At 36.2% G+C, this 26,522-nt stretch overlaps 1 protein-coding gene across 1 annotated transcript in view; it reads left to right on the forward strand.

Moving 5' to 3' along the window:
* The window catches only part of ARAP2 (ArfGAP with RhoGAP domain, ankyrin repeat and PH domain 2), a 128,600-nt gene that overhangs the window by 84,717 nt on the left and 17,361 nt on the right, over positions 1 to 26,522 (forward strand). Inside the window, exons 22-27 of the mRNA XM_065633336.1 lie at positions 1,025 to 1,172; positions 2,037 to 2,105; positions 12,210 to 12,284; positions 13,400 to 13,517; positions 18,084 to 18,212; positions 22,116 to 22,255. Of these exons, the coding sequence (XP_065489408.1) occupies positions 1,025 to 1,172; positions 2,037 to 2,105; positions 12,210 to 12,284; positions 13,400 to 13,517; positions 18,084 to 18,212; positions 22,116 to 22,255 (679 nt within the window). The remainder of the gene's footprint in view (positions 1 to 1,024; positions 1,173 to 2,036; positions 2,106 to 12,209; positions 12,285 to 13,399; positions 13,518 to 18,083; positions 18,213 to 22,115; positions 22,256 to 26,522) is intronic.

Raw genomic sequence — 26,522 nt, forward strand, 5'->3', positions numbered from 1 at the left:
AAGCATATCCAGCTCAGATGTACTCTTATGCTGTAATATCTGTTCTGAAAGTAGTTTGAATTCATGTGTATAACAGCCATAATTCTGTGATACTGTAAAATATTTGCTTCTAAAAGAGGGGACATCATGCAAACAACAGAACTGATATGAAAATTTTACCATAAAGAAAAAAACTAAGAAGAATCTCATTTCTTTCCTCATTTTGTTTGATCTTGGATCATAAGTTTGCAGGATATACTTACATAACATAATATAGCGAAGCTGTATTTAGCATTGATGCGGCCTCAAGTACTTTGTGCAGTTCTGGGCCCCACAATTTAAGGAGGATGTTGAGGTCCTTGAATGTGTCCAGAGGAGGGCAACAAAGCTGGTGCAAGGGCAGGAAGGAATGTCGTGTGAGGAAAGGCTGAGGACCCTGGATTTGTCTGGTTTGTAGAAAAGGAGGCTGAGGTGCGACCTCATTGCTCTCCACAGTTTCCTGAGGAGGGGACGTGCAGAGGGAGGTGCTGAGCTCTTCTCCCTGGGATCCAGTGACAAGATGTGTGGGAATGGTTCAAAGCTGCATCTGGAGAGGTTCAGACTTGATAATACGCAGCATATTTTTTACAGAGAGAGTGGAGATACACTGGAACAGGCTTCCTAGAGAGGTGGTTGATTTCCCCAAGCCTATCAGTGCTTAAGAGGCATTTGGACAATGCCCTTAACATCATGCTTTAACTTTTAGTCAGCCCTGAAGTGGTCAGGCAGTTGGAGTGTTGTAGGTCGCTTCAACCTGAACTATTCTGTTTTTATTCTATTCTAAATAATTTTTGTATCACTTGAGATAAGCTTTCTTTTCTGTAATGAGATGTGAGTTAAAGAATACAAAGAAATAAATAGGAAAAAAAGAATAAATATTAGATTTTTTTAAATTGCATTTAATGAAGTTATTCTTTTTGAAATGCACTCCATATTCTGTAGAGGAACCTCAGACAATTAAAGGAACAATGAAACCTTCTAAATACATTTATTTTTCATTCAACAGGGTGCAGAAGTGTTCTGAAATAAATCATATGAACCCTCACAATCTAGCCATGGTGTTTTCCTCATGCTTATTTCAAACTAAAGGCCAAACTAGTGAAGAAGTCAATGTAATTGAAGATCTAATTAAAAATTATGTGCAACTTTTTGATGTAGGTATCTTTATCTTAAAGTGTCCTAATTGTTCACCTGTTAGATGTGCTAAAATATAAAAATCTTCTTAAATATGATCTTCCTATTAGTTACACTGTCTGGGGATTTGCAGAGCTTTAGAACTCCAAATCGGTGGACGTTGTTCTTTGTGTGCTTTCAATTTTATTTCCCATCTAGCTTAGCCTGTGTAGGAAAAAAACTGTATTCATAGGATTGCTGTGAGCTGCTGTTTTCTGAAATGGTGCATATTCTTCTTGCTTACACCAGCATACCCATTTTAAGAAAACGTTAAGATTATAGCTATAAGAAATAATACTTCTATTCAAATTGAATGGGCTTGATCAGAACTGAGACATGGAAGAATTCGGTCTTAGTCTCAGAGCTGTGGTTACAATAAAGACTAGAGAAGGTGTTTGGTTCCTTAGACCTAGAAAGAACATTAAATCCAACTAGATAGAAAAGATACTACTAGCAGCAATTCGTATTAGCTATTTTGGTTTAGAGCTTGCTGCACCACTGTAACATTGTTTGGCAGTTTTCCTTGGAGTCCCTTCTCTTCTAATATATATTTGGTAAAGTTTATAGTAATAAGTCACATCAATGAAGTGCTATTTCTTATAGAATATTTTGCATAGCTGCTTCTATAAGAATGTGATTAACAGTGTTGTTAATTGTAAAAATATTTATTATTGTTACATTGTTATTAATTATTTACTATTGTTAGATGTAACCATTCCTTTATATTTATATTTGTATTTATCTGTGTTTATTATATTAAATCAGTGTTTTCTAGTTTATGTTGTAATTTTTACAATAGTTCCTGTATACTTATTAATTGATCAAAAATTATCCTTTTTAAACAGATAAATGAAGACCAGGTCAAACAAATGGATATAGAGAACAGGTTTATTACCAGGTGGAAAGACACTCAGGTCAGTGGCAAATAACAACTGGTATGAAAACAAGTTTAACAGAGACTTTTGATGTTTAGAGTTGTTTTGTTTTGTTTTTTTTACTACCTAGTTTTCTAAAGGTAAGTTTCTAAGTTTGTATAGCGACCAGTGTTGTTAACTACAGAGCTGAGGGAAATAAAATGAAATCAAAGAGGAGGCACAAACTGATAAAGCAAAACAGTTCTCAGTAAAGCATACTGTGGAATTATGTTCTGGCCTGAGCACTCAGATAACTTCCAGGTTGTTACATGCTTTTACTACACTTCATAAATTGTACTAGAAGGAAGTGGTCAACATTTGCAAGTGTGAAACTGATTACCTGTCTCTTTTTAAAATTTAAACATGCATATTAAATACCTTCAAGTGTATATTAATACTTTTATTATTTCATGAGCTTTGAGTATACTTGGTCTCTCTTCAATAAAGTTTCATGATCCCTTTGAGCTTAAAGCATGTGAATCCTTAGCCGCATCCTGTTTTGTGACCATTTCTAGAACCCCAAAGCACAAATATTATTTGGGGAAGCTTCAGACATGTACTAACAGTCAAACCAAAATTCAGGATACAATATAAGAAGGTGGGAGATGTTATGCCACTTATTATGATCTTGAGTTCCAGTCTTACCTGTAACAGCTTTTGAATAACTTCAGAGTGGCAAGAAGCAACAAAGTGATAGCGTGTTTCACTGTCTGAATGGTATTTGTGTACAGTCCGAATTAAAGCAAAAATTGGTAAGTTTCATAACACTACCAAGGTGGTTGAATGAAGTGAGGTAAAAGGAAATGTAGGGAGCTTAAAAGCTTTTTCAGAAATGTGAAGTAGTGGAGGAGAAGCTTTCAGTGATTTTGGAGCTTTAGGGCTTTAGAAACTAACAGAAAGGTAGCAGAAAAAACATCTATAATGCTTTTTCTGTTGCCTGCCTTCCCCCTTCCAGCAAGGATTTTGTGGTACCTTGTAAGCCGTACTTGCAAGACCCTGTCTTCTTAATGACATGTTGAAATTGCGTGTTTTGTGAATTGCTATCTGGAGTCTTATTTTTATCTTATTTTCCCTTATTGTCTGGGTCAGAGTGGCGTGAAGCTTTCTGACCATAATGACCACCTGTGAATGTGCATACAGAAGGTAGAATGCCTATTTCATCCTTTTGGTGCGTGGTGGGGAGTGACCCAAGTCACTGGGAAACATTTTAAAGTTTATTTCTAGTGTCTATCTTGCAGAATAGAAATATCTGCCTTGGTTATGGAAAAACAAAACAAAACAACCCAAATTTGATATCCTTAAGAGCATGCTGCAAGGCAGGGGTTGAAGTATCTTTGATGGAATTTATTAATTCTGGTGTCCATGAAGAGGACTTTATTGAGATTAGAGAACACAATTTTGAAGCCTAAGATAGTGATAATGCTTAGACTTTTAAATACATTATCTTCTGTGGTTTTAGAACAAAAAAATTACTTGTTACAGTTTATTACACTATTAACATTTTCTAAGCAACTCTGGGAAGCTGTAATGCTTAAATGTTTGCAATACCTTCTGGAAAATTTAAAGAGATATTAGAGGACTTCCATGAATAGAGAAAGAGATAGTGGAAAAAGTTCGATTAGACAGTGATAAAAAGGTAGAAAGGAAACTGAAAGGCTGGTGAATTAAATAATATAGTAGCAACTACTGGCTAGGTCGGTTTGTCTAGAACTGAGGCTTTGATGAATATAGAGGAGACCCAGATAAAGTGTGTATTTAAAGAAATTCCATATAGTAAGTCTGACCAAGCTGCCATTAGGGTTCTGGTTAGGGTTCCAGTTAGGGTTCCAAGAGCCACAAAGCCTACAGCTCCAGGGACACTGGGGCTGCAAAAGCCACGCCAAGAGGCTGTATTTTTCTGTATTTTTTCCACCCCAGATACCGCTGTGAAACCACCTTTATGAGATTTATTGTATTTAGATGGGTGCCTATTGAAGAAAAAGAGACTTGCCTTTTTTTTTTTTTTTAATAGAAGTATAGGCTTTCTAAAATTGGTAAAATTCTTATTAAAAAGCTTCCAGCACCTGAAAAACTAGTCTTCCAAATTTTAAACTTTATAATCAAATTGGAACCTTCATGAATAATTGAACATTTTTGGACTGGTTTCCCTGGGACTCTCCAGGTTATTGGGAGGCAGAGTTACAAAAAGATTCAACCATGATTTTAACTGTTCTCATTTTGCTCTCAGCAAAGTCTCTAGCATTAATAATGATCTTCCTGAATCAATGGTTACACCTACTGTGCTAATAGACTCTGTCTTGATTCTCATAACACACATGGCTGAGCTTTAAATTGTTTACAAAAAATAGTAATATCATTTAAACATTAAAAATGAAACAAAATCTGCTACCTCATGACACAATTATCGTAGAATCGTAGAACATCTCAAGTTGGAAGGGACCCATAAGGCTTATCCAGTCCCAACTTCCTTTTCCTTGCAGGACTAACTAAAACCAAACCGTATGGCTAAGACTGTCTTCCAGGTGCTCCTGAACTCTGACAGGCCTGGACCCGTGACCAGATCCCTGGGGACCCTGTTCCACCTCTTCCTAAAGTCTAATCTGAACTTCCCCTGACGCAACTTTATTCCATTTGTCTAGGTTAGAAGAAGCCTGTTGAGATCATCTAGTCTTATTACACTGCTGCTCAAGCATGACCTCTTAGAGCAGGTTGTCTGGGACTGTGTTCTGTCAGATTTTGAGTATCGCCAAGGATGGATCCTCTCTGGTCAACTTTTTCCAGTGTTGGCCCATCCTCAGAGTATTATTGTTTTTTCATGTTCAGATTGAACTTTGTGTGTTTTAATTTGTGAACAATGCCTCTTGTTCTGTCACTGAATGTCACTGAGAAGAGTATTTCAGTTTTCTTCATTCCCACCCATCAGATATTTGTACATGTTGGTAAGATTCCCCCCAAGCCTTCTCTTCCATAGGCTGAACAGTGTCAACTCTTTCAGCCTTTTCTTATATGAAAGATGCTACAGTCCTTTCATTATCTTGGTGATTCTTCACTGGACTCTCCCCAGTAGTTCCATATCTTTCTTGTACTGAGGAGCCCAGTGCTGGACACAGTACTCCAGGTGTGACTGCACCAGTGCTGAATAGAAGGGAAGAATCACCTTGGATTTCCACTTTTTTAACTTCATGAGGTTCCTCTCTGTCCAGTTTTTCAGCCCATTGAGGTCATTCTGGATGTATCAGCCACCCTTCCCTTTTCACTACTATTTGCAAACTTCTTGAGGATGTGCTCTGGCCCATTATTCAGGTCATTGATGAAGATTAATGCTCTCCTGGCTGTCCAGCCAATTTTCAATCCACATTACTGTCTACTTATCTAACTTTGTCAGCTTGTTGATGATGATGTTATGGGAGATACTGCCAAAGACTTTACTAAACTGAGGTAAAAAACATCCACTGCTATCCTTTCGTCTACCAGTATCCTCATCGTAGAGGACTCTCAGTTTGGTTAAGCATGATTTCCCCTTTGTAAGTCCATGCTGACTCATCCCAGTCACCTTGTTCTCATTCATGTGTTTGGAAGCACTTTCTAGGAGGATTTTCTCCATCACCTTCCCAGGGACTTAGGTGACGTTGAGCAGCGTGTAGCTCTCCAAATCTTCTTGCCGTTCTTGAAGATGGCATCGATACTTGTGCTTTTCCAGCCTTTGGGCACCTTTCCCAGTCATAATGACTCTTCAGAGATAATTGAGATTGACATTACAGTGACATCAGTGAGATTCCTCAGCACTTGTAGGTTCCTGAAGCTGTAGGCTTTCTGGCTTTTGGAACCCTAACCCAAACCGTAATGGCAGCTTGGTCTTTGGATTGAGGTCTGCAGCACGATCAAGGGCTCAGATGGGAAAGGTTTGGAGGGAGCACTGTAGGTGCAGTGCCGTGCTCCTCTTGGCGTGGCTTTTGCAGCCCCAGTGTCCCTGGAGCTGTAGGCTTTGTGGCTCTTGGAACCCTAACTGGAACCCTAACCAGAACCCTAATGGCAGCTTGGTCAGACTTACTATATGGAATTTCTTTAAGTTCTCCTTGACCTGGTTCTCCTTTACTAAGGGTAGTTTTCCTTGCTCCAGTCCCTCTGGTTTCATGGGCCTGGGATTCCTGAAGGTCAGTCTTACCAGTAAACACTGAGGCAAGGAAGGTATTGAGTACCTTGGCCTCTTCTGTGTGATTTGTCACCTGGTCCCCTGCCCTATTCAGCAGTGAACCCATGTTTTCCCTCATCTCCCTTTTGTAGAATCCTTTCCTGTTGCCCTTCACATCCCTTGCAAACTTCAACTCAGGGTCGGCCTTGGTTTTTCTAACCTCATTCCTATATAATGGGAGAGTAGCTCTGTGTTTTTCTTGGGTTACCTGCCTCTGCTTCCATCTCTTCCATGCTTCATTTGCGTATCTGTGTTCAGTCAGGAGCTTATCCATCCAGGCCTCATTAAGTAGAAAGGGATGATTTGCGGTGATTTATAGTACTTAAAATTTGGAAGGCAGCAGTGAAAGGGCTTCTGATTTTATTAGATGGTATGCAACTGTCAAATTTGTTCTCATTCATTCTAAACATGTTGCTAGAAATGGCTACTTTTAGTTAGTTTAGTACACTTGTACAAGCAGAACTTACAAAATTGAACAAAATGGCACTTCTTACTTTAGTTTAAAAGGATGCATTGGGAATTGTATCTGAACATATACATTTGAAAATGGTTTTTTTCATCCCACGGGGAAAAAGTTCTCCACAGAATGTGGTAAATAAGTGCTAAGTACTTAGATATGGTGTATGAGAGTGTCTCAGCTGGACTATAGAACCTGTCTGAGCCCCCTAGATATGACATGTCTCTTATATTAAATTTCACTGAATCATGTTATCACCTGGTTTTATCTGTAAATTTTTGCTGTATTCATCAAGTGCTTTCTCATATAATTTCTAGAGTAAGTTATTACGCCACAACTATGATTTCTGTATCAGCATTGCTGATTTTATGGCAGGAGGCCTTGTATTTGTGTACCACAAAGAACTGTGAAAGTCCAAAGGTCGTAGGTGCACAAGGGCTAACCTTACCTGAGGTATAGAAGCACTCCTGGACTTGCTCTGTGATCTTGGGACCCCAGTTGCTCAGGGAAGAGGCCTGACTGGAGTGTGCCCTGGTTCTTTCCAGACCCATGCTGTTAGGTTTCTGATGATATGAATACAGACATCGTATCAAGTAAGAAGCAGTATTTCCATTTTAAGACTGTAGTGCAAGGCTCCTGGATCTCAGATATACTGTTCTGTCCCAGGTCAAGCACTTAAGTTACTTGTGAAATGGGTAGGGAAGGGAGATTTGGAGTCTTAACAATCAGCATGCGGCATAGAAAGCCTTCTGACCTAGCCAGTAGCTGGGATGCTGAAGGAAGGGCTCTCTTAAATTCTCCCTTTTTTGCATGCCTGAACATGTGTGTATCAGATACTGATTCACAGAGCCAAACCATCATCCTAAGATAAGATACTTTCTAAAGAACTTGAACATTTTCTTCCATTTTAATATGCAGATGAGGAATGAGGAAGCTAAATACTTCCTTGAGCAAGGTTAAGGGCTGACCTGAATGCATTTTTCCTTCTCTTGAATATCTGTGGTTACAGTGTGGTACAGCTATTAGCTGCAGTGGAGTGTATTATTTCCCTTGTATCTGATTACACACCTATACAATCCTTCCACAACTTTACGATCACCTGAAATAACTTAGAGCCTATCTGTTGTGGCACTGTCTTAGAAATGTGAATTCAAATCATTGTGTTTGACAGTGGGCTCATAAACAGTATATCCAGGATGAGTTTAATGGTTAGATGGATTGAACTCACTGGCTTTACCAAGGTGGCACCAGTCCTATGTAAGAAAATATACTTTAGGAACCAAGATTATTTTAATAGAAAAGGTTAATTCACTGTATCCCCATGTGTGTGATTGTTCTGAGGATTGCTATTGTGAAATTAAACACAGAAAAATCTTTTTGCATTGCTCGAGACTTTATGTGACCAAATACTTTGGATTTCCATATGAACTGTAAACAAAGGAAAAATATATCAGAAATATCTGTATGCTAGAAAATCTCAATTTGAAAGGGTGACAGAAGACTTAATTATTAATAACAAATTTTTGTAGTGAAGTAACACCTTTTTCACTCTCTTCTAGAAATATTTTGCTATTAAGACCTAATGAAATATTTTATGCTATATTGTTTGTATTGTGTGTGCAAACTGGATTTGCACTGTAAATTATGTACATTGGTTTATGACTTTATTCTTTCATATAGACTTTAATGGCATAAAATGGAAAATAATATACAGAATGATTGACTTTCCCATTTCCCAAACAGGACAATGATCTTGATTGTGGTTGGCATTCTTCTCCCTATAAAGAAAATAAGTAATGCAGAATTCTGAACAAACTTGATCACTGGGGCATTTTGAAATTATGTATCTGCAGTGATTTCAGATTCCTACTTGAAAACATGAATTCTTAATATCCAGTACTCACTTTCACAGCCTGTTATGAGGAAAATAGTAACTGAGCTGCTAGGTCTTCTTAATTAATCTTTGTCAATATTGTATCTGAAGACATAATGAAATGCTGAGCTTAAGGTAGAAAATGTTTTTGTATCTTATCAAATCATTGGTATCTCTACCCTGTATAACACTTCCTGGAAAAAGAGCCACCAGAAATCAAGATAGCAAACATTAACTCAGGAGACCTTAGTTGTTTGGGAGCACTTGTCCCCGAGATAACAGCCTTTTTCTTTTTAGGTTTCTAAACAAGTGATTAAAGTTGGAAGAAAACATCTGCCTTTTAATGGTTGATAGACTGAAGTCTGAACTCTTTTTAAGGGCAGGGTCTGCAATCTCTCTTTTAGGTCAGCCTCTTACCCTTGGAATATAACAGCTGAGGAATGGAGTCCTCAAGAGCCTGACTGTCATTTGTAGCAATCTGATTGTAACTGTGAACATTTTCTCCCTCTGAATTAAGCTGTGGAAGATTTTTTTGCCAGTTGCCATTTTTCTGTAGTAGACATAATTAATGTAATTAGTGTTTCAATTTAAAAATAGATTTTTCTGAAACTCCATGTGCACATAACATGTGAAATGGATGAACGTTTAATGCCTGGGACCACTTCAATGCAGAAGGGAATAATTCTGATGAAAGGTGGTACATTTACCGTTATTTCAAAGTATTTACTTTGATCAGTAAGCCCACTGATTAAAGAAAATTCATCTAGGTGGTTACAAGGATGTTTTGAGATTTTTATATATAACGTTTTCTCTAGAAGAATTCAGTATTTCCCTAACTATGCATGGTGTTTTCAGTAGGTTTGCTGGGGGAATACGAGAGCTCAACCTGGACTAAGTGCTATTGAAAAAGGTCAATGTTCCTCATTATATTTTTCATTTAAAAATTCTATCATGAGTATAAAGTGCATATTATTCATAATTTCAGAGGCTAGATTACATGGATGCCTACACTTTGTATTTTGCCAATCTTGGCTATATAAACTGCTTTTAAACTGCTGTTGTTAAGTCCAAATTAGCAGTGGATGCTTTTATTAACACTATATAAGGAATAGCCAGAACCTAGCCAGTTGTCATGAGCTGGTTTTGCGAGCACAGACCTGAAACACAATAGGCATTTCAGAAGAGAAGCAGTGGTAAGTTGGAACCCTGTAGCTTTAACTTGATATCTTTCATTATTTCAGTGAAAGAAAGAAGTGTGCTGAAACATTCTTTTTCAGCTGCTCTACTCCCTCTGTCAGTAGCTACCACCATTCAGCCTGTAAGCAGTTTGCAAGACCATGCATGTGGAAGACTTGTATGTACAGACCATGTAGCATGGAATTGACCTTCAGGCTCATGCAGGAGAGGTAGCTCTTTGGGAACTTTTTTGGATGGGCTTTCAGTTCCTGTTAAAACTGATGACATGGTGCAGACCGAGTGATGTTACATCATGGGTGATTGACAACTTAGGCCTCAAGCATCTACAATTAAGAATTGTGTGTAAGAATTCTTTCCATTTAACATCTGATAGTCTGACATTATTGCATCAAAATGTGTGCATATTTTGGGAAAATCAATGATGTGGGTACTTAATACGTTTGGGTATATAGCTTGTTACAGTAGTGTTATCTCCAGGCCGGTGATGCAGTGTTCAGAGAACAACTGAACCAAATTTCTGCTGAAGGCCCAGAATTTCTCGTGTCTGAAATGTCACTGAAGTTCCGTTCCAGGTGGCACTTCATTAGCTGCTCTTCATTTTCTGTCCACCATATACTTATGCCAGCTGTTTCTATTTGCTTCTGTAATTTACATCACATTTTCTCTCCATACGCTTGTTTACATGAGCCCAGTGGAAATCAAATGTCAGCTTCATTCTTATTTCCAACCTTTTTCTGTAATATCATCTGAAAAGCAAATTTTACAACTAAATGAGCTTTTTTTGAGTCTGTGCCACTATAATTAAGCAGCTTTCTTCAAAGTAGCTTTGTAGTGTTTTTCCTCACAAATGTTTCCATTAGTTTTCTATTCTCAGAGGCTAAACTAACTTTAAAGACACCATTTTTCAGAATGTTAATGTTCTTTAAAATTGAGTGCTGCCATTTATTTTTCTATAGAACTGCAATTTTAGCTTTTTGTACATTAGTCAAAATGTATCTTAAAGCTTGCCCGTTTCTGTCATTTTTTCTGTATGTTATCTGTATATGGTACAGGTTTTTTACTTAACCTCTTCTGTTGATAGTCATATATAAATAAGTAGAATCACTATGAATACAGTTCTCAAGACACAAATTGTTATTGTTAATTTGATGATTAATTGTTTTATTGGCTTATTTAAAGGGTATGCCTCCTGAAAGGTCCTGTTTTCTGCCTTATTTTTTCTTCTTATGCTCTGATCATCACCATGGACTTAGTTGTAGAAAATATTTTTAGTACTGGGATGAATTATGATCTCTTGAAGATTCTTATGATTAAGCTACAAGGGAATTGGAGCAGGCAAAACGTGAGACATATTTAACTGTACAAAAATAATGTCTCATCCACGAAGACAGTTTTATTGCCGTAGATAAGCAAACCTAGTAACAATAGAAAATACTAAATTCTCATTAAACAGATTTTTCTCCTTGATCATAAAAAGTTGGATTTACTGACTTTCCAATTTCTCTGTAAGTTTCGTATTGTTAGATATTCTTAAATTATATTTGTTCATATTGAGTATATTAAGCGATTATATATTAAGTAATACATTTGCTTTATCATCTAATTATTCCTCGTGTTAGCAGTGTACATAAAGTTCAGATGTCTCTCCAACAGATTTGAAGAGCTATAATTAACAAGAGTTGATATCAAGAGCACTTGTTTTGATTCCTTTTGTAAATATGTAATGGCAAGTTTTCATTGTGATTAATAATAATAAATGTAGTCTTTGTAGGAATTAATTTTGATTACCTGGATATGTACTTATGGCTATATCATTGAAATATTCTGTTATTTGTATTTTTTCATCTAATTTTTAACTGAATCATTTTAGTTTGGGGTTCCCATCCTTTTTCATTATTTTAAATTCTGTTCATCTGTTTTGGCTGTGCTAACAGCTAAATCAGGGTTATGGATACTGGCAGTTGAAGATACAAAGGTATCTCGTGTCTTAGACATTACAGTCTAAAATATGAATTAAAAATTTCCACTTATTTCAAGTCTCTCATAGTTTTCCTCCTCTTGAATGTATATTTATAATGTGTGTTCATTTTGTTTGACATGATTCTGTTGGATTTCCTCCTGAATCTGTGAATGTTTTTGTTTATTTGGGTGTTTGTTGGTGGTTTTTTTGTTTTGTTTTGTTTTTTTTCCTTAAACTAATCAAATAAAAGTGAATGTAGTGCAGGTTTTCTCATTAGAGTCAACATTTGGACTATTTTTATAGATAAGTGGGTGGGAAAAAACCCCAAAACTTGACTTCAGTAGATTCTAGCAAATCAACTAGATGATAATTGTACTTCTCCTATTTAAAAGGGTACAGTCTAATTTTTTTTTGTTTTGTTTTAGGTTTCCCAGGCTGGAGATTTGCTTATTGAAGTTTACGTGGAAAGAAAGGAACCAGACTGTAGTATTATAATCAGGGTTAGTGTATAAAATTGATACAGTGTTTTTACTAAGCACTTTCTCATGAAGTATACCAAATCTATTTTCATATATATACATGTAATTACACGGTGAAAGTATTAATTTGTATCTATTACTATTTTTTCTTTCTTTTCTTTTTTTTCCTTTTTAATTTACCATGTTGGATAAATTTTGTGAAGACTGATTATTATGTATTTTTAAGGAGAATGTTATGATACAGTTTTAAAGAGGAGATATGTTCCTTCAGCTTTACTGCAGTATACAGTGGTATAAATTCTTGCAGTCCCATGGGTGCAACACAAAAACTGTAACAAGTACATAGTGAATGCTGGTTTTATTCAATAGTACAAGGCCATTTAAATGACCTTCCTGATTTTTCTCTTAGCTGATGGCTCTCTGCTTTCCTTGAATGCTAAGAAACCAAAAGCTTGTTGTTTACTATAATTGAGATTTTTCAGCCTTGTATCTGATAGTGTATTTTAAACACACTCATTTCTGTCTAGTAGTCCTCTATTGTTTGGATGCTGAGGAAAAAACTTCCATTTTTGTAATGATAAAGGAAGAAGGAAGTAGAAAATATAGGGGAATGTTGGGGGTTTTTTTATGTTTGTTTGTTTGTTTTAATGTTATACCTCTCTGTTTCCTTTTTGTTCTGTTCAGCATATGACTCACAAACGCTTCTGTTTGTACATATATGTGGTATGTGGTACACACAGATACACGCATACATGCACATAAGACATGCTTTATTCAATAGGAAAAAAATGGAAATATGCATCGCTAAGATTAAAAAATGGTACTTCTGTAGTATTTACCTTCCCACACCAAATAAAACATACCAAGGCTTTTTTTTTCCTAATTTTTCAAGGGTAGAAAAAAGGAATTTCAAGTTACCAAATTGTCAGTCAGCTAAAAATTATAACTTCAATTTAATGGAACAAAATAAGGAAAGCATGCTGGAGTCTGACAAATAAATTATGGGTTTCCAACTTGATATATATGCCTTTTTTTTTTTTTTTAGTCAACTGCAGGGAGGAGGATTTGGGAAAAAAAAAAAAAGCCAGAAATCTGTAATTGTAATATATTGTTAACTGACTCAATTTCTATTACAGGTATCACCTTTGATGGAAGCAGAAGAATTAACTAATGATGTTTTAGGAATCAAAAACATTATTGCCAACAAAGATGATATCTGGGCTGCTTTTGAAGTGCTTGAAAATGGAGAACTAGGTTAGTGACACTTAAATTTATGCATGTTCAATTTTGTTATTTTTACTTTTCAACACTTAATCAAAAGCGTAGCTAAAGAGTTACTAAAAAGTTTATACAAACAAAACAAAAATTAGCCTTCAAAGCCTTGTCTTGTATTTAGTTATTGGGGTGTCTGCATGATTTCTTTCTATACATTGTCAGAAATAATGTGATGAATTGTTTTAAAATGCTTATAAATTGGGGGCTGAAAAAATGTTCTTTATGTTACTCTGCTTCACAGTTTGTTAGTTATCAGCTATAGGAAAGTAGGTTTTACTAATAAGTCTCATAGAAGAAACTTATTTTCACTAGAATGTCAGCAGTTGATTTTATAAGGAATAATGTTTTTCAGAAAATGAATTGTGAAAATACATGTAATATTTAGGGGAAAGGACTTTTTTTATTATTTAGTCAATTATTTTATCTGTGTAGATGAAAAAGGAGGCATAAAGTGTATAATCATGTGTTTATGGCAAGTGGCATTATGGTGTATCTAGCAGATAGCATCTAGCAGAATCTTGAAACATTTGTTTTAAATATGGTTCTGCTGCCAACAAGAGCAAATATCACATGGTCACAATATTCATGAACTGTAAGGAGGTTTTAACATTGGGAGTGCTTTATGCGTGCTGGAACTTGCACTATATCATTAGAGGTACTTAAAATAACATAAAGTGATAGAGATTTTTTAAAAATTAAAACGTATTTTAATGAATACTCACCAATGTTATCTGATTCTTGAAGAATCCATGGGGGACAAAAGTATGCTTTTAGTAAAAAACAACGTCTATATGCACTTCATAGTAAGTTGCTGCTCTTACTATTTTTATGTTACAGTAGCGGACTGTGAACTAGTTTATTTCTATAGCAAAGACACCTATTTTCAAGCTAAAAAAAAATTTAAAAATTGAGAAAACTAAGATTACTAGATGTTCCAAGATTGTTTGAATAGTTTTATTGTACTTGATTTTCAGATGCACTTACAATAATCTCTTCAGATTTACTAATATTCCTGATACACCGAGTCTTGACCTTGGCAGTATCAATAACGAGAATGGAAGTGCATTTTTCCCTTTTGACTTAAAATGAATGATCCTGATCCCTCTTTGCATCTTGCAGGTTTGTGGTGATGCTGTGTAGAGCTGTAACATAAGAGAACTTTTCCAGATTCTCAGATGCATGCATCAACTGGCAATGAAAGCTAGTATCTATTATTTTTAGAAGAGTCCTGGTAACTCCTACAAGTACTCTAAAAATCCTGTCTTTTGACTGACTAATGGAAAAAATTGAAGACAGAATTTTATCATCTTAAGCTTGATATACAACACTTCCAGGCAAAAGAAAACTAAACTAGACATTACCAAGAGAACATACAAATAATTACAAAAGATAAACCCCACAGTAGCTTCTTGAGGTATTTGAGTGCAACAAGTAGTATTTTAGTGTGGGCTAGAAATGTCGTCTGAGCTAATGACTATGGAAGATCAGCAAAATTAAGCTTAGAGTAAGACACTACAGGCCCTGTATAATGCAATAAATACTGACAAGGGATTAGAGTATATCCCATTGAAACAAGAGTTTCCAACACAAAGTAGAAATGGCATATCAGTGTCTTAAAACCAAAACAAGCAAAAGGCAAAATAAATAAAGTCCTAATCAGCACCTGGCTCCTGTCAGTAGAGATTATGTTGATAAAATATGTACTTCATAGGCTCCTTTCTGGAAGAGTCTGTGCATCAGAACAGGTGAACTGAGTTAATATTGTTGAAAAATAAAAATACTACATGTAGTAAGAGGCACTTACTCAGGAAGACTCCTGGGGGGCTATGGCTGAATCTAGCAGATTTTCAAAAGGCTGAAACACAGAAAGTAACAGAGAAAAATAGTCCTGTGCAGTCTTTGGTCCAAATTTGACACTAAAGAACTAAAAAATTGAGTCTTTGCTACTTCAAGTTGATCTTACTAGCATAATTTAACAAACACCATTGAACATTACGTAACCTAAGGCATTTACAAATAAGTTGAGATTCTGACATGTCATGACAGAAACAAAGTTTGCTTATTTGTTTCAAAGGTACATTACAGTGTCTTTGTGACAGACATGAATTTTCTGCTTCTCTTCCTGCCATGGTCTGGTACCTATCCAGTGCATGGTGGTATTAGTTTGTTACAATTCATCCTGAAGTTTTATGAGAGTTATTTTACTTTTTAATATATACTTCCCTAAAAATGAACCCTGAGAAGGCAAGAAAATTAGAATCTTATATTTCCGAAAAAGTAATTTTCTCCTGATAGTTAATGTTGTTTAAGGTGAATATGACTGATTTTGGATATTTACCAGCATATGATGACCTAAGTAAAAGGGTAATTGGATGTATGTGTTGACTGCTTCCTGTTCAAAATACTAAAATTGCAATATTAAAAATCAACTAAATTATTTGCATATGGAAAAGTTGAAATAATTTATAACTTTATCTAGCCTAATGCAAACTGTTCAATACCATATGCTTTTACAAAATAGGGTGCATATCTTTTTTCTAGTAATTCATACTTGATAGTTTGTAAATGAGGTGTGTTGCCAGTAAAATAGCTAATGCATTTCAGCATGATGATTTATGTACCATGTAATCCATTATGACAGATGGTCTTAAATGTAACTATAAATAAAACAGTAGGTGTTTACTCTGAGAGTGCTGGTGTTCTAGGAAGATGTTATGATTTGCTAGTGTTTCCTGCCTTTGATTTGTAAAGTGCTTCTCCTTAAAATTGATTTTTCTCTCTTGTACAAAGGCAACAAGTTGTTTTAACTTTATTGCAACAGGCTCTGCAATTTCCCAAAAGTTGAAAAGATTTTTTTAAGTTTGACCATTTAAAACAAAAGGGCCAGAAGAACTGGTCTTATGAAGCGGGGATTGAGCTGCTGTCTGCAGAATGGTATTTTTGTCAGGCTGCTTTGCTTTGCTGCTTTGTTTTTGCATCCAAAAAAAGTGGTCATTTTTTTTCTGTCCCTTAAGTGTGTTATTTGTGGCTGCCACTTTCCAAAGCTCTAGTGTTCAGGTGTTCAGGAAAATATGTTCTGCTAGAGTGTAATGCTGGACAGTCCCAAAGCAGCTGTTGACATTTCATATTCATCTACCCTAGCAGAAATGAAAAATGAGATTATGGTGGCATACTTTTCCCTTCGGTACTCAAGAGACACAGGGCCAGACCGCCTGACCCAACCGTGACAATGTCACACAGGTGTGACTTTCCAGGAGCTGTACCCAGCTCTTCTCAAGGCCTGACCCACATAAGTTGGTATACAAATGGGAACTCAAAAACTTTTGGAGAAATCTCTCTTTGGAGATAAAATGACACTTGGATCCACTGCTTGAAGTTGTGGCCTGCAAAGCCATTGTTGAGATTTTGTGGGGGAAGTAGCTCTTTCTATATAGTAGGTTCTTACTGCTGAGCAGGTAAAAGCCTTCAGGTGTGTGTGTGTGTGGCGGGGGAAAGGATTAATAGAGAGGGGAACTGTGCAGTCTCCCTCCATCCACATCAGTTTTGTCTCGTATGATACCTCAGACTGTGCTGCAGTACATGTCACACTTGGATTTCTGCTGGATCTGGTCATGCAGATTTAGGGACTGTTTGCAAGATCTTCTGTTCTTTCATTTGGTAGATGAACTGGCATTTGTATGGAGTTCCGGCTGGACTTTATTATCGCTGCAGTTTTTCAATCCTGTGAAACGGTCTCAGAGTTTCTCTTTCAGGACAGATGATACCTATCAACAAACGTGTGTTTGAGCAACTGAAGTGTTGAAGTGCATGCATACAGTGTAATCATGCATTCATCTCTTTGGTATTTTAATCTTGCTGTACTCTTTGTATGAAGCTGGAATATAAAGGTGCAAGTCTGGAAATTCCCTGACAACAGCGACAGGGAGAAGACATAGTAAAACAACATACTTTTCCCTTCTAGTTAGAGGAATGTAATGAAACCAAGACTGTCTCAGTCTCCTGTGATCCAGACAAATTAACAGACAAATAATCTATACTAGTTTCCCCTCCCTGCCCTCACCTCCCTTTTTTTCTCCCCTCACTGTAACTGCTCCAAATTCTTTGGGTTTTGATTGCAGAGAATTGGTAGCTGTGATGATCTATTTCTGTATTGAACCTAGGCCAGTGACACCCAGTATAGCTTCAGCTCTCAGTGCTGTTTGATCATATTTAGATATGCCCTGTGACAGTCTCTAACTTTTGAATTTAGTTTGAAGGCAGTGTTTTAGTGTCTTTATGTAAGAAAATATTCATAACTAAATACGAGCACATTTGGCTACTGCTTGTTTAATTTGATATTCATTACGTGTGCAGACCCTGCCAAAAAAGGTGTTGCTGCAGAAAGTCAGTGAAGTGCCTTATTGTCTTATTTTGAAAGCAGCGTTCTTCTTCTATAGTTCAACACAAATGAAACAGTGTTATGTATAAGTATGTGTAATTTCTAAGGGCATCCCATCTTTTTTTAAATTTATTTCAATTTTTTTTTTCCCCTCCGGCATTTTTCAGAACGTCCTCTGCATTATACAGAGAATGTACTAGAACAAGTTCTTCACTGGAGTTCACTTCCAGAGCCTGGCACTGCATATCTGATAATAAAGAGATTTCTAACAGCAGACATGATAAAACTCTACAATGGTATGTATCTTTTCTAAAATTTAGATAATTTGTGTGGGGACATAAGGATGGCAATTATTTTGTAGCTGTTCCACTGGAGGAAAGTGTCCCAGAACATCTGAATTACTACTGCTTTATAAAAGTTACTGATTCACCAAGGCTTGTGCTGACTTCCATATTATGTTTATAATTGAATTCCATGAATTTCCTTTGTTTCTCTAGTTTATGTTAGAATCTTACAGACTAAATCACAATATTCCTGACCTTTTTTTTTTCCTGTTACCTCAGAGCTTTATGCCATAAGCACTATTCTCCTTTTTCTTTCAGAGACTTCCATGGCATTTGAAATAATGTTGATTCAATAGTGAGTCTAAAGGAATAATTCTCTTGGCCTCATTTCATCTTGGCAACTTGTCATTTTCTTCCCTGTCAGTGCAACTTCTCCCATGTTCTTTATACATAGTATATTCCCCTTTTTCGTTATTATTATACTCATACTCATTTTGTCCATTTAAAACTATTTTTTCTTGAATAGATGTATATTTTTTTTCTTGTCTAGAAATCAACTTTACTTTTCAAGGAGAAAAAAGTCTTAGTTGATTTATACTGATAAGTTTCAGTAAATTCACGGTTAGTTTTCCACTTTCCACCAGATCTTTATTTGTTCTCTCTTGACAATTTATTCCATAGCTTTTCATGCTTGTTGCAGGAACACTGTTTCAAGCGCCGTTCAGAAGGGCAAGGTGTGCATTATATTGTAGTGTAAGAGATACTCAGTACAGCTTAGTTCTATTTCAAGACCCTTTTTCTTCTCCTTACCTGAAAATTTCCCACATTAAAGTTTTATTTGTTAGAAAAATAGGAGAGAATAGATTCACTATGAAGTGTGTGTATATAGGTCCTTGAAGTTTTATCAGTAAAGAGTTGTATAATTTGAGTGGGAAGTATTGATTTCTGAGAACAGGAGCTATTAGTCAGAGATATTTGAAACACAATCTTCTAAACCATAGGTAGATCAATCCTGAATGGATTGAGTGCATATAGTTCCTAGTAGCTGCAAAGTTCTAGAAAGTTTTGCATGTTTTGTAAAGTTTATATCTGGAAAATCATTCTGAGTAGGACACAGTTATTTTAGATTTACATTATGAAATACTGGCTTCTAAATAATATAGAACATCATCAATTTAGAGGATTATTATTTTTCCTCCTTCAGGCTTTTCTAAGATGTTTTGAAGTATCAAGTGTATTATAGATTTGCTATGGTGGGAAGGCTGTGAGGTTTAGAACAAGCTTTTGCAATGTTGAGAACTATGTGCAGAAATTCAAAACTTTCCAATTTGGTACAGACGTGGAAGGATCATGCTGCTCTCATTTGGTATGGTTAAAAATAAAAACAAATAAGCACAACAACAACAACAAAACTTGTGATTGTGTGGATAAGGACTGGTATTCTATTCTGAATATGAAATAAATATTCTTAATGGCAAAGGAATATGTTAGAACTTTTTTTAATTGTGCATGTATATTTGCACTTATAACTGAGGCAATCCGAGTAACTTCTGATTTAAATTTTTGAAATGTATTGATTCTGGCTTTAGATTCTATCTTAAACTCTAATAAAAATACTGGGAAATTTTCTTTTGAGATTCTCCTTTCACAGCTAGCATGCTGATGAGAAAACAGTTGGGTTTATTTGATGAAATCAAAGAAGTTTATTATCTTTTCAATTTCTATTGTATTTTTAAATGTTTTTCATAACTTCACTTTGCACTAAGATATAAAGCAAGAGGGAATTAGATTTGCAGTTTTTAATTATCTTCCTTTTGTGAATAATTAGGGTTACTAAAAGGAATAATTTAATTCTGACTCTTTAAATGGCTTGTTTTCAGCAAATGTGAAAGATGAGATTGAGATACAATTTTTCAAGTTAGTCTCAAAGTCTTTCTACACTGTACCAATGATAGTAGAATCTGATTCTGAGTTTTGAAATATAGCCTGTTTTTTTAAAATGTATTTTAATATTTATTTGCATAACTGGATGTTTGAGACTGGATATCAGTCATGTCCTTTTTGTGCATGCACAACCATGCACCATGCATCTAATGCTTTAATGCATTTTTCACTATATTAAAATGTTGGGGCAGTTCCTACATGGTCATGTGTGGATGTCATGGTTTAACTGGCAACTGAGCACCACACAGCCACTCACTAACTCTTCCCTGGTAGGATGAGGGAGAGAATCAGAAGGGTAAAAGTGAGAAAACACGTGGGTTGAGATAAAGGCAACTTAATAAGTAAAGCAAAAGCTGTGCATACAACCTAAGCAAAACAAGGGATTCAGTCACTACTTCCCATGGGCAGGCAGGTGTTCAGCCATCTCCATCATGTGTAATGGTTATTTGGGAAGACAAAACGCCATCACTCCAAACATCCCCTCCTTTCTTCTTCCCCCGCTTTATATGCTGACCATGACATCATATGACACGGAATATCCCTTTGGTCAGTTGAGGTCAACTGTCCCAGCTGTGTCTCCTCCCAACCTTTTGTGCACTCCCTGCCTTCTCATTGACAGGCCATTATGAGAAGCTGAAAAGCCCTTGACTGCTCTGTTAGGCCCCACTGTTTAATACGGCTTAGTAACAACTAGAACATCAGTGTGTTATTGACCTTATTCTCATACTAAATCCAAAACACAGCACTATACCAGCTACTAGGAAGAAAATTAACTCTATCCCAGCTGAAACCAGGACAGTGGAATAACTGTCTAGAGGTTCTTTAAAAAAAGAACAATAAATACTGAAATACAGGTAGTTGCAAAACAGTACCGTGCAATATATTTGTAATATACCCTGCATTTTATGGTTGTTAGTGATGTTTCATGCAAGTTCTTAATTCTTCCTTGTCACCTCTCATACTTACTTCGTACATGTCATGGAGTACTTGAAGATATTGACTGTTCATTTAGCAGAATGTATGAAGATTGACAAAATACATAATTTTGATTAGTACATGTTACAGAAAATGTCACTTTCAAAGCATGACTACTTGTGTAGTTAGCTGTGTCTGTGTAAAACCACTCTTCACACATAAAAAAATTAGGCAAACAATTGAAGTCGGTCTTTTCTGTATTCCTGTCTTTCCTGATCAAATTAAAATGTATTTTTTATGATAGGATTGTTGCACTACTTTTCAATCTGCTTTTTTTAGCCATTCTAATTTATAAAACATGTATGTTTTTGTATTATTTTATCTAGATTCTTAAATTGCTGAGAACATACTGAAAACATGTAGTCTCTAACATTGAAAAACTTCAATGGTTCTGGTATTTGTTTAACTGAAAGCTTTTTCAGTACAAAGTTAAATGCTTTATAAAGCTGACTGCAAAGTTGTGGTTTGGGTTTGGGGTTTTTTTATGAGTGGGCATTGTGGGATTTATTTTAATTAATTTTACCAAATAAATGTGCATTTCTGTGTATATTTTGACTGAAAAAAATCATGACAAAATCAGATCTTTATGGAAGTATCCATGTCATGCTTTTGGACTTAACTGCACATTCTATTCTGAAAAGGTTCTTTTAAAGTGTTTTGGTGGATTCTTTCCATGTTATCTTAGAAGTGAAACAGAGAAGACCTCTTCCCTTCCCAGTAGTTAAAGTCATAATGGTGTCAATATTTAAGAATACCTTTATTATTAATATATAATATATATTAACATATAATATGCATTTAGCTATAGTATATAATTATGTATTTATATATTCTATATAATTAATTTGATTTTCTTTCTATATGTAAGATAACAACAGATCAGAGGAATTGTAATTTTAGTCTTTTGATAAACAGTACTACTAGCGGCACTTAAAAACTAGCAGCTTCCATTGTTCTAAAATCTTCTAACAAAATGCTTTTTTATTTTCTTGATAGAGAAAAATGAGAAAGGTAGTGTGAAAGCAGGCAATCTGAAGTACAAAGAAGAACCATCAAAACTACTGTCTGGAAACAAATTTCAAGAGCGTTATTTTGTGTTACGGGAAGGAAACTTGCTTCTTTTTAAGGATATGAAGGTACAACAGACAAACTCTTCACCAAACTATTAAGCACTCACTTAAGCTTTCTTTTTTTGTACAAAAAAAGAGAAGAAAGGCAAACAAATCAACATTTCTGATATTAAATGGCAACTTTTAGAGTCTGGGGTTGAAGTATGATATTTTTATCTTACTATTTCACAGATGCTTTAGTAAACTGAGTTTGTGTCAGTTGTGCACTTAGCTGTTGTAATTATGCATTACTATAAGCTTTAAAATATAAAAATAAATCTATGTTTAGGAATGCACACAGCTTATGTCGTGACTGAGTTTTTTGAAAACCTATTGTAGAGAGCAGTACTAGAAGTAATATAGAACTTAAATGAGCTGCATGCCATTTTTTTCTTGGTATCTCACACAAAGCCTATAGAAATTACAAGCAATGGGATTCTTATACCTACAAGTGTCATGACAGAAGAGATTATAGGAAGCAATAACTCTCAATACAGTAGCAAAATCTTCCCCTGCTTACCAGCAACAGTTTTCAGATGTATTCTGAGTCCTCTGAAAACTAGTATTGATAATTAGATACATCTCACAATGACAAAGAAGCAAATTTAAGCATACTTAACAGCATGAAAGGTTTAGTTTTAAATATTTTATGAGAGTTTTCTTTAAAAAGTGGATTTGGGTATATGCAGCTTGTATCAAAGTGTGAAACTAATATACATTGTGAACTACGTTTTCATTTAGATTTGATAATTTCTGGTTTCTTTTTTGTTTTTGTTTTTAAAGTCTTAAAGCGCTTTTATTGTTGCTGACTGCTGGTTTTGCCTATCTGGAAAATACAGACATTTACTTACTGACCTTTATAAAGTACTTTTTTTAAAAACAGATCCATTGCTTGAGTAAGCTAATGCAAAAGAAATATTGTGTTTTCTTGTGATACTGTGGATACAATCTTAATTAGAATGACCCCAGAATGTCAAAAATAGTGTCTCATAATGCAGTGCTAAAACTCAAATTGGCACATATGGGAGAATAAATTAATATGCCCATAAAACCTTAACTAGTATCTTGGGAAGAGTTTATGATAGTATTGTTGTACTACTTTTCAATCTGCTTTTTTTTAGCCATTCTGATTTATAAAACATTAAATTCCCAACTCAAGTAGAGTTTTGAACAGTGTTACTTTTAAATGGCTTTACATTTTTTTTAAAAGCAAATGGAAATACTATTCTGACAAAATAGTGTATATCAGTTTGTTTTGTTTCCTTTTGAGATGTTCATCTACCACTAATAATCTTGGTTTAATTTTAGTCATATTTAGAAATGAGTAGTAGGAAAGCTTGACATTGAAGATGGGAAGTTGTATTTAATAAGACTGCCTGTACTAATTAATTTATAAATTCTCATTAACAGCGAATTAAGTTTGTATATGGAGGTGGAGATACATTCTGTTAAGTGTTTTTCTCGTTCAAGAGCAATTATCAAAAAAGTGAAAAGTTTCCATTATATTGTATGTTAAATTACAATATTGTGCTAGTTGACTGAAATAGCATACTGCTTTAATGTACTGTTATTAAGAGACAAGCTCACACAGAGACAAATGTCTTCCTTAAGGTGCATTTTTGTGAGAAGCATACTGTTGTTTAACTAAATAATGTGTTTTGTGGGGGTGTTTTTTTTTTCATCCTGGCAGTACTGTTGCTTTGAGCGAGAAGTTACACAAGAAGACAAATGAGAAAACTGTTGTGCGGTGTTTTGGTTTTGTTTTCTTAAATGTTTATGGCTTCTCAGATTCTGTCTCTTTTTCCCCACACTGGAGTGTTAGATATTAAAAGCAGTAGAGGGAGAAATTGAGAATCCAGGATATTATGAAGTAATTTTATGTACTAGGATTATGAGATTTGTTCAATAATTTGGTTTTGGGTTGGGTTGGGTTGGGTTTTTTTTTTTGGTTTTGTTGTATTTTTTTCCTAAACAGAAAGTTAAACCACTTGACGTGAAAGTACTAAAGAGGTGTGATTGTGTTCTGTAGTATAATAGCATACATACAAACTTCATTGTTTCCTTTCAGCATTTCATGCTCCAGGTGTGTTCAGTTCTCATACCTAGTATGGGTATTGTAGGTTGGCTAAAGGTAGCTTATTCAAGAAGGAACAAGGAAGGAAGGAACTTCTGATCTGTAGCTCAACTTGCTGTTCACAGCAGGGCTAGCAACTGAGGTCGGAACAGCTTGCTCAGGGCTTGGTACAGTTAAGTCTTGAAAATCCCCAAGGATGGAGATTGCACAACCTCTCTGGGCAGCCTGTTGCAATACCTGACTGTCCTCATGGGAAAATTTTCTCCTCATACGTAGTCATCTTCTCATGATGTGAAGAGCCTCACTTGTTTTTTTTTTTGATAGCTTCCTATAGGTGCTGGGAGGCTGCTGTTAGGTCAGCCTCTCCTCACAGGGCAAGTGTTGCAACCCCAGACAGTTTGGGCTACTGCTGAACTTGCTCCAGAGTTTTTTCTATTGGGAGGCACAAAACTAGGATACAGGACTGCAGATGCAGTCTCACAAGTGCTGAGGAGAGGGGAAAAATCACTCTCCTCAGCCTACCAGCTGTGTTTCTGCTAACAGAGCCCAGGAGACCTTCTTTGCTGCCAAGGTACACTGCTGGCTTATGCCCAGCTTGCCATCTTACCAGAACCCTCAAGTCCTTCTCAGCAGACCTGCTCTCCAGTCTGTGTCATTGGAGGGTTTTTTCCTTCCCCAGTGCAGAACATGGTATTTGTCATCATTGAATTTTGTAAGATTCCTGTTGACCCATTTCTTTGTCCTATATAGGTCCCTCTGGAACTCAGCCCTGCCACCAAGCAGACTGATGGGTCCCCTGCATTGTTGTGCAAACCTGATGCTTGACTCCTCCAGGTCATTGATGAAGATGTTAAAAAGGACAGGTCCCAGGATAGACCCCTGCAGTACTCCTCTTGTCATAGGTCCACAGTTAGAGTATATCTGATTAACTGTCACCCTCTGAGTCTGATGTCCACCCATGCAGACCGTAACATCCTGATTTGGGTAGGAGAGTATTGTGGGAGACAGTAGGAGAAGCCTGGATAAAGTTGAGGTAAATTACATCCACTATTCCCTCGCATCCACAAGTCCAGTCATTTTATCGCAGAAATCAATCACGTTGGTCATGCTGTGTGTTCTCCAGTAGCACAGAAGCATGCTCCAGAAAACTCATTCCAGGATGACTGATGATGAGGGTGGATGCAATGTTTTCCTTTTTCCAGTTACCAGCAGTTGCCCCTGATCTCTGACACTCCTGAGATGGCACAGAGCAGCCTTTCAAGGATGTCAGCCAGCACACTCAGAACCCTTGGATGCAGCCTGTGTGATCCAATGGACTTGCATGACTTAAATTCTCTCAAGTCTTTCCTGATTCGATTCAGTCCTCCTCTGGTACAGTTGTCATTCTCTTTCTTGAACCCTGTATGTAAGTGTAGAGGCCCAGGAGACTTTGCTGGTGTGAAGACTGATGCAAAGAAGACATTGAGTTACCTTAGCCTTACCTGTGTCTGCTGTTGCTAATTCACCCTCCCTGTTTAGTATTGGGTCTACGTTTTCCTTGTTCATTCTTTTATTACTAATGTACCAGTGTGGAAGCTCTTCCTGTTGCCCTTAATGTCAGTAGCAGATCAAAATTCTAAATGAGCTTTGGCTTTCCTAACACCATGTCTACACGTCCTGAGCAGTGTTTCTAAATTTCTTCCTTCATAGTCTCTCCCTGCTTTCACCTGCTGTATAATGGCTTTGTACACATTGGAGCTCCACCACGAGCTACCTATTGAACTGGGCTTGTCTCCTGATAAATCTACTAGTTTTCCTGACTGTTGGAATGAACTGTTCTTTTTCTTGGACAATGCTGTCCTTAAAGACTTACCAGCTTTCCTTAGCTCATTCATACTTCAGAGTTGCCTCTCCCATGGATACCTACCTATCAGTTCCTTGAAAAAGCCAAACGTTGCTCTTCTAATCTTTGTGGTCTTCTGTTGTCTGCTAACTTGTCGTCTTTTTCACCCTCAAGATCTTGAGCTTTACTATTTCATGGTAACTATGGCCAATACTGCACACTATCACATCCCTGACTATTTCTTCCTTGCCTGTGAATAGCAGATTCAGCTGTGCATTGCCCCTTGTTGGCCTGTCCAGTTCTGGTGTTAGGAATTTATCCCTGACACCTTCTAAAAACCAGCTGGATTGCTTGTGTCCCACTGTGTTGCCCTTCCAGAAGATAACAGGGAGAGCAAA

Source organism: Caloenas nicobarica, chromosome 4 (genome assembly GCF_036013445.1).
Source record: "Caloenas nicobarica isolate bCalNic1 chromosome 4, bCalNic1.hap1, whole genome shotgun sequence".
NCBI lineage: Eukaryota > Metazoa > Chordata > Aves > Columbiformes > Columbidae > Caloenas > Caloenas nicobarica.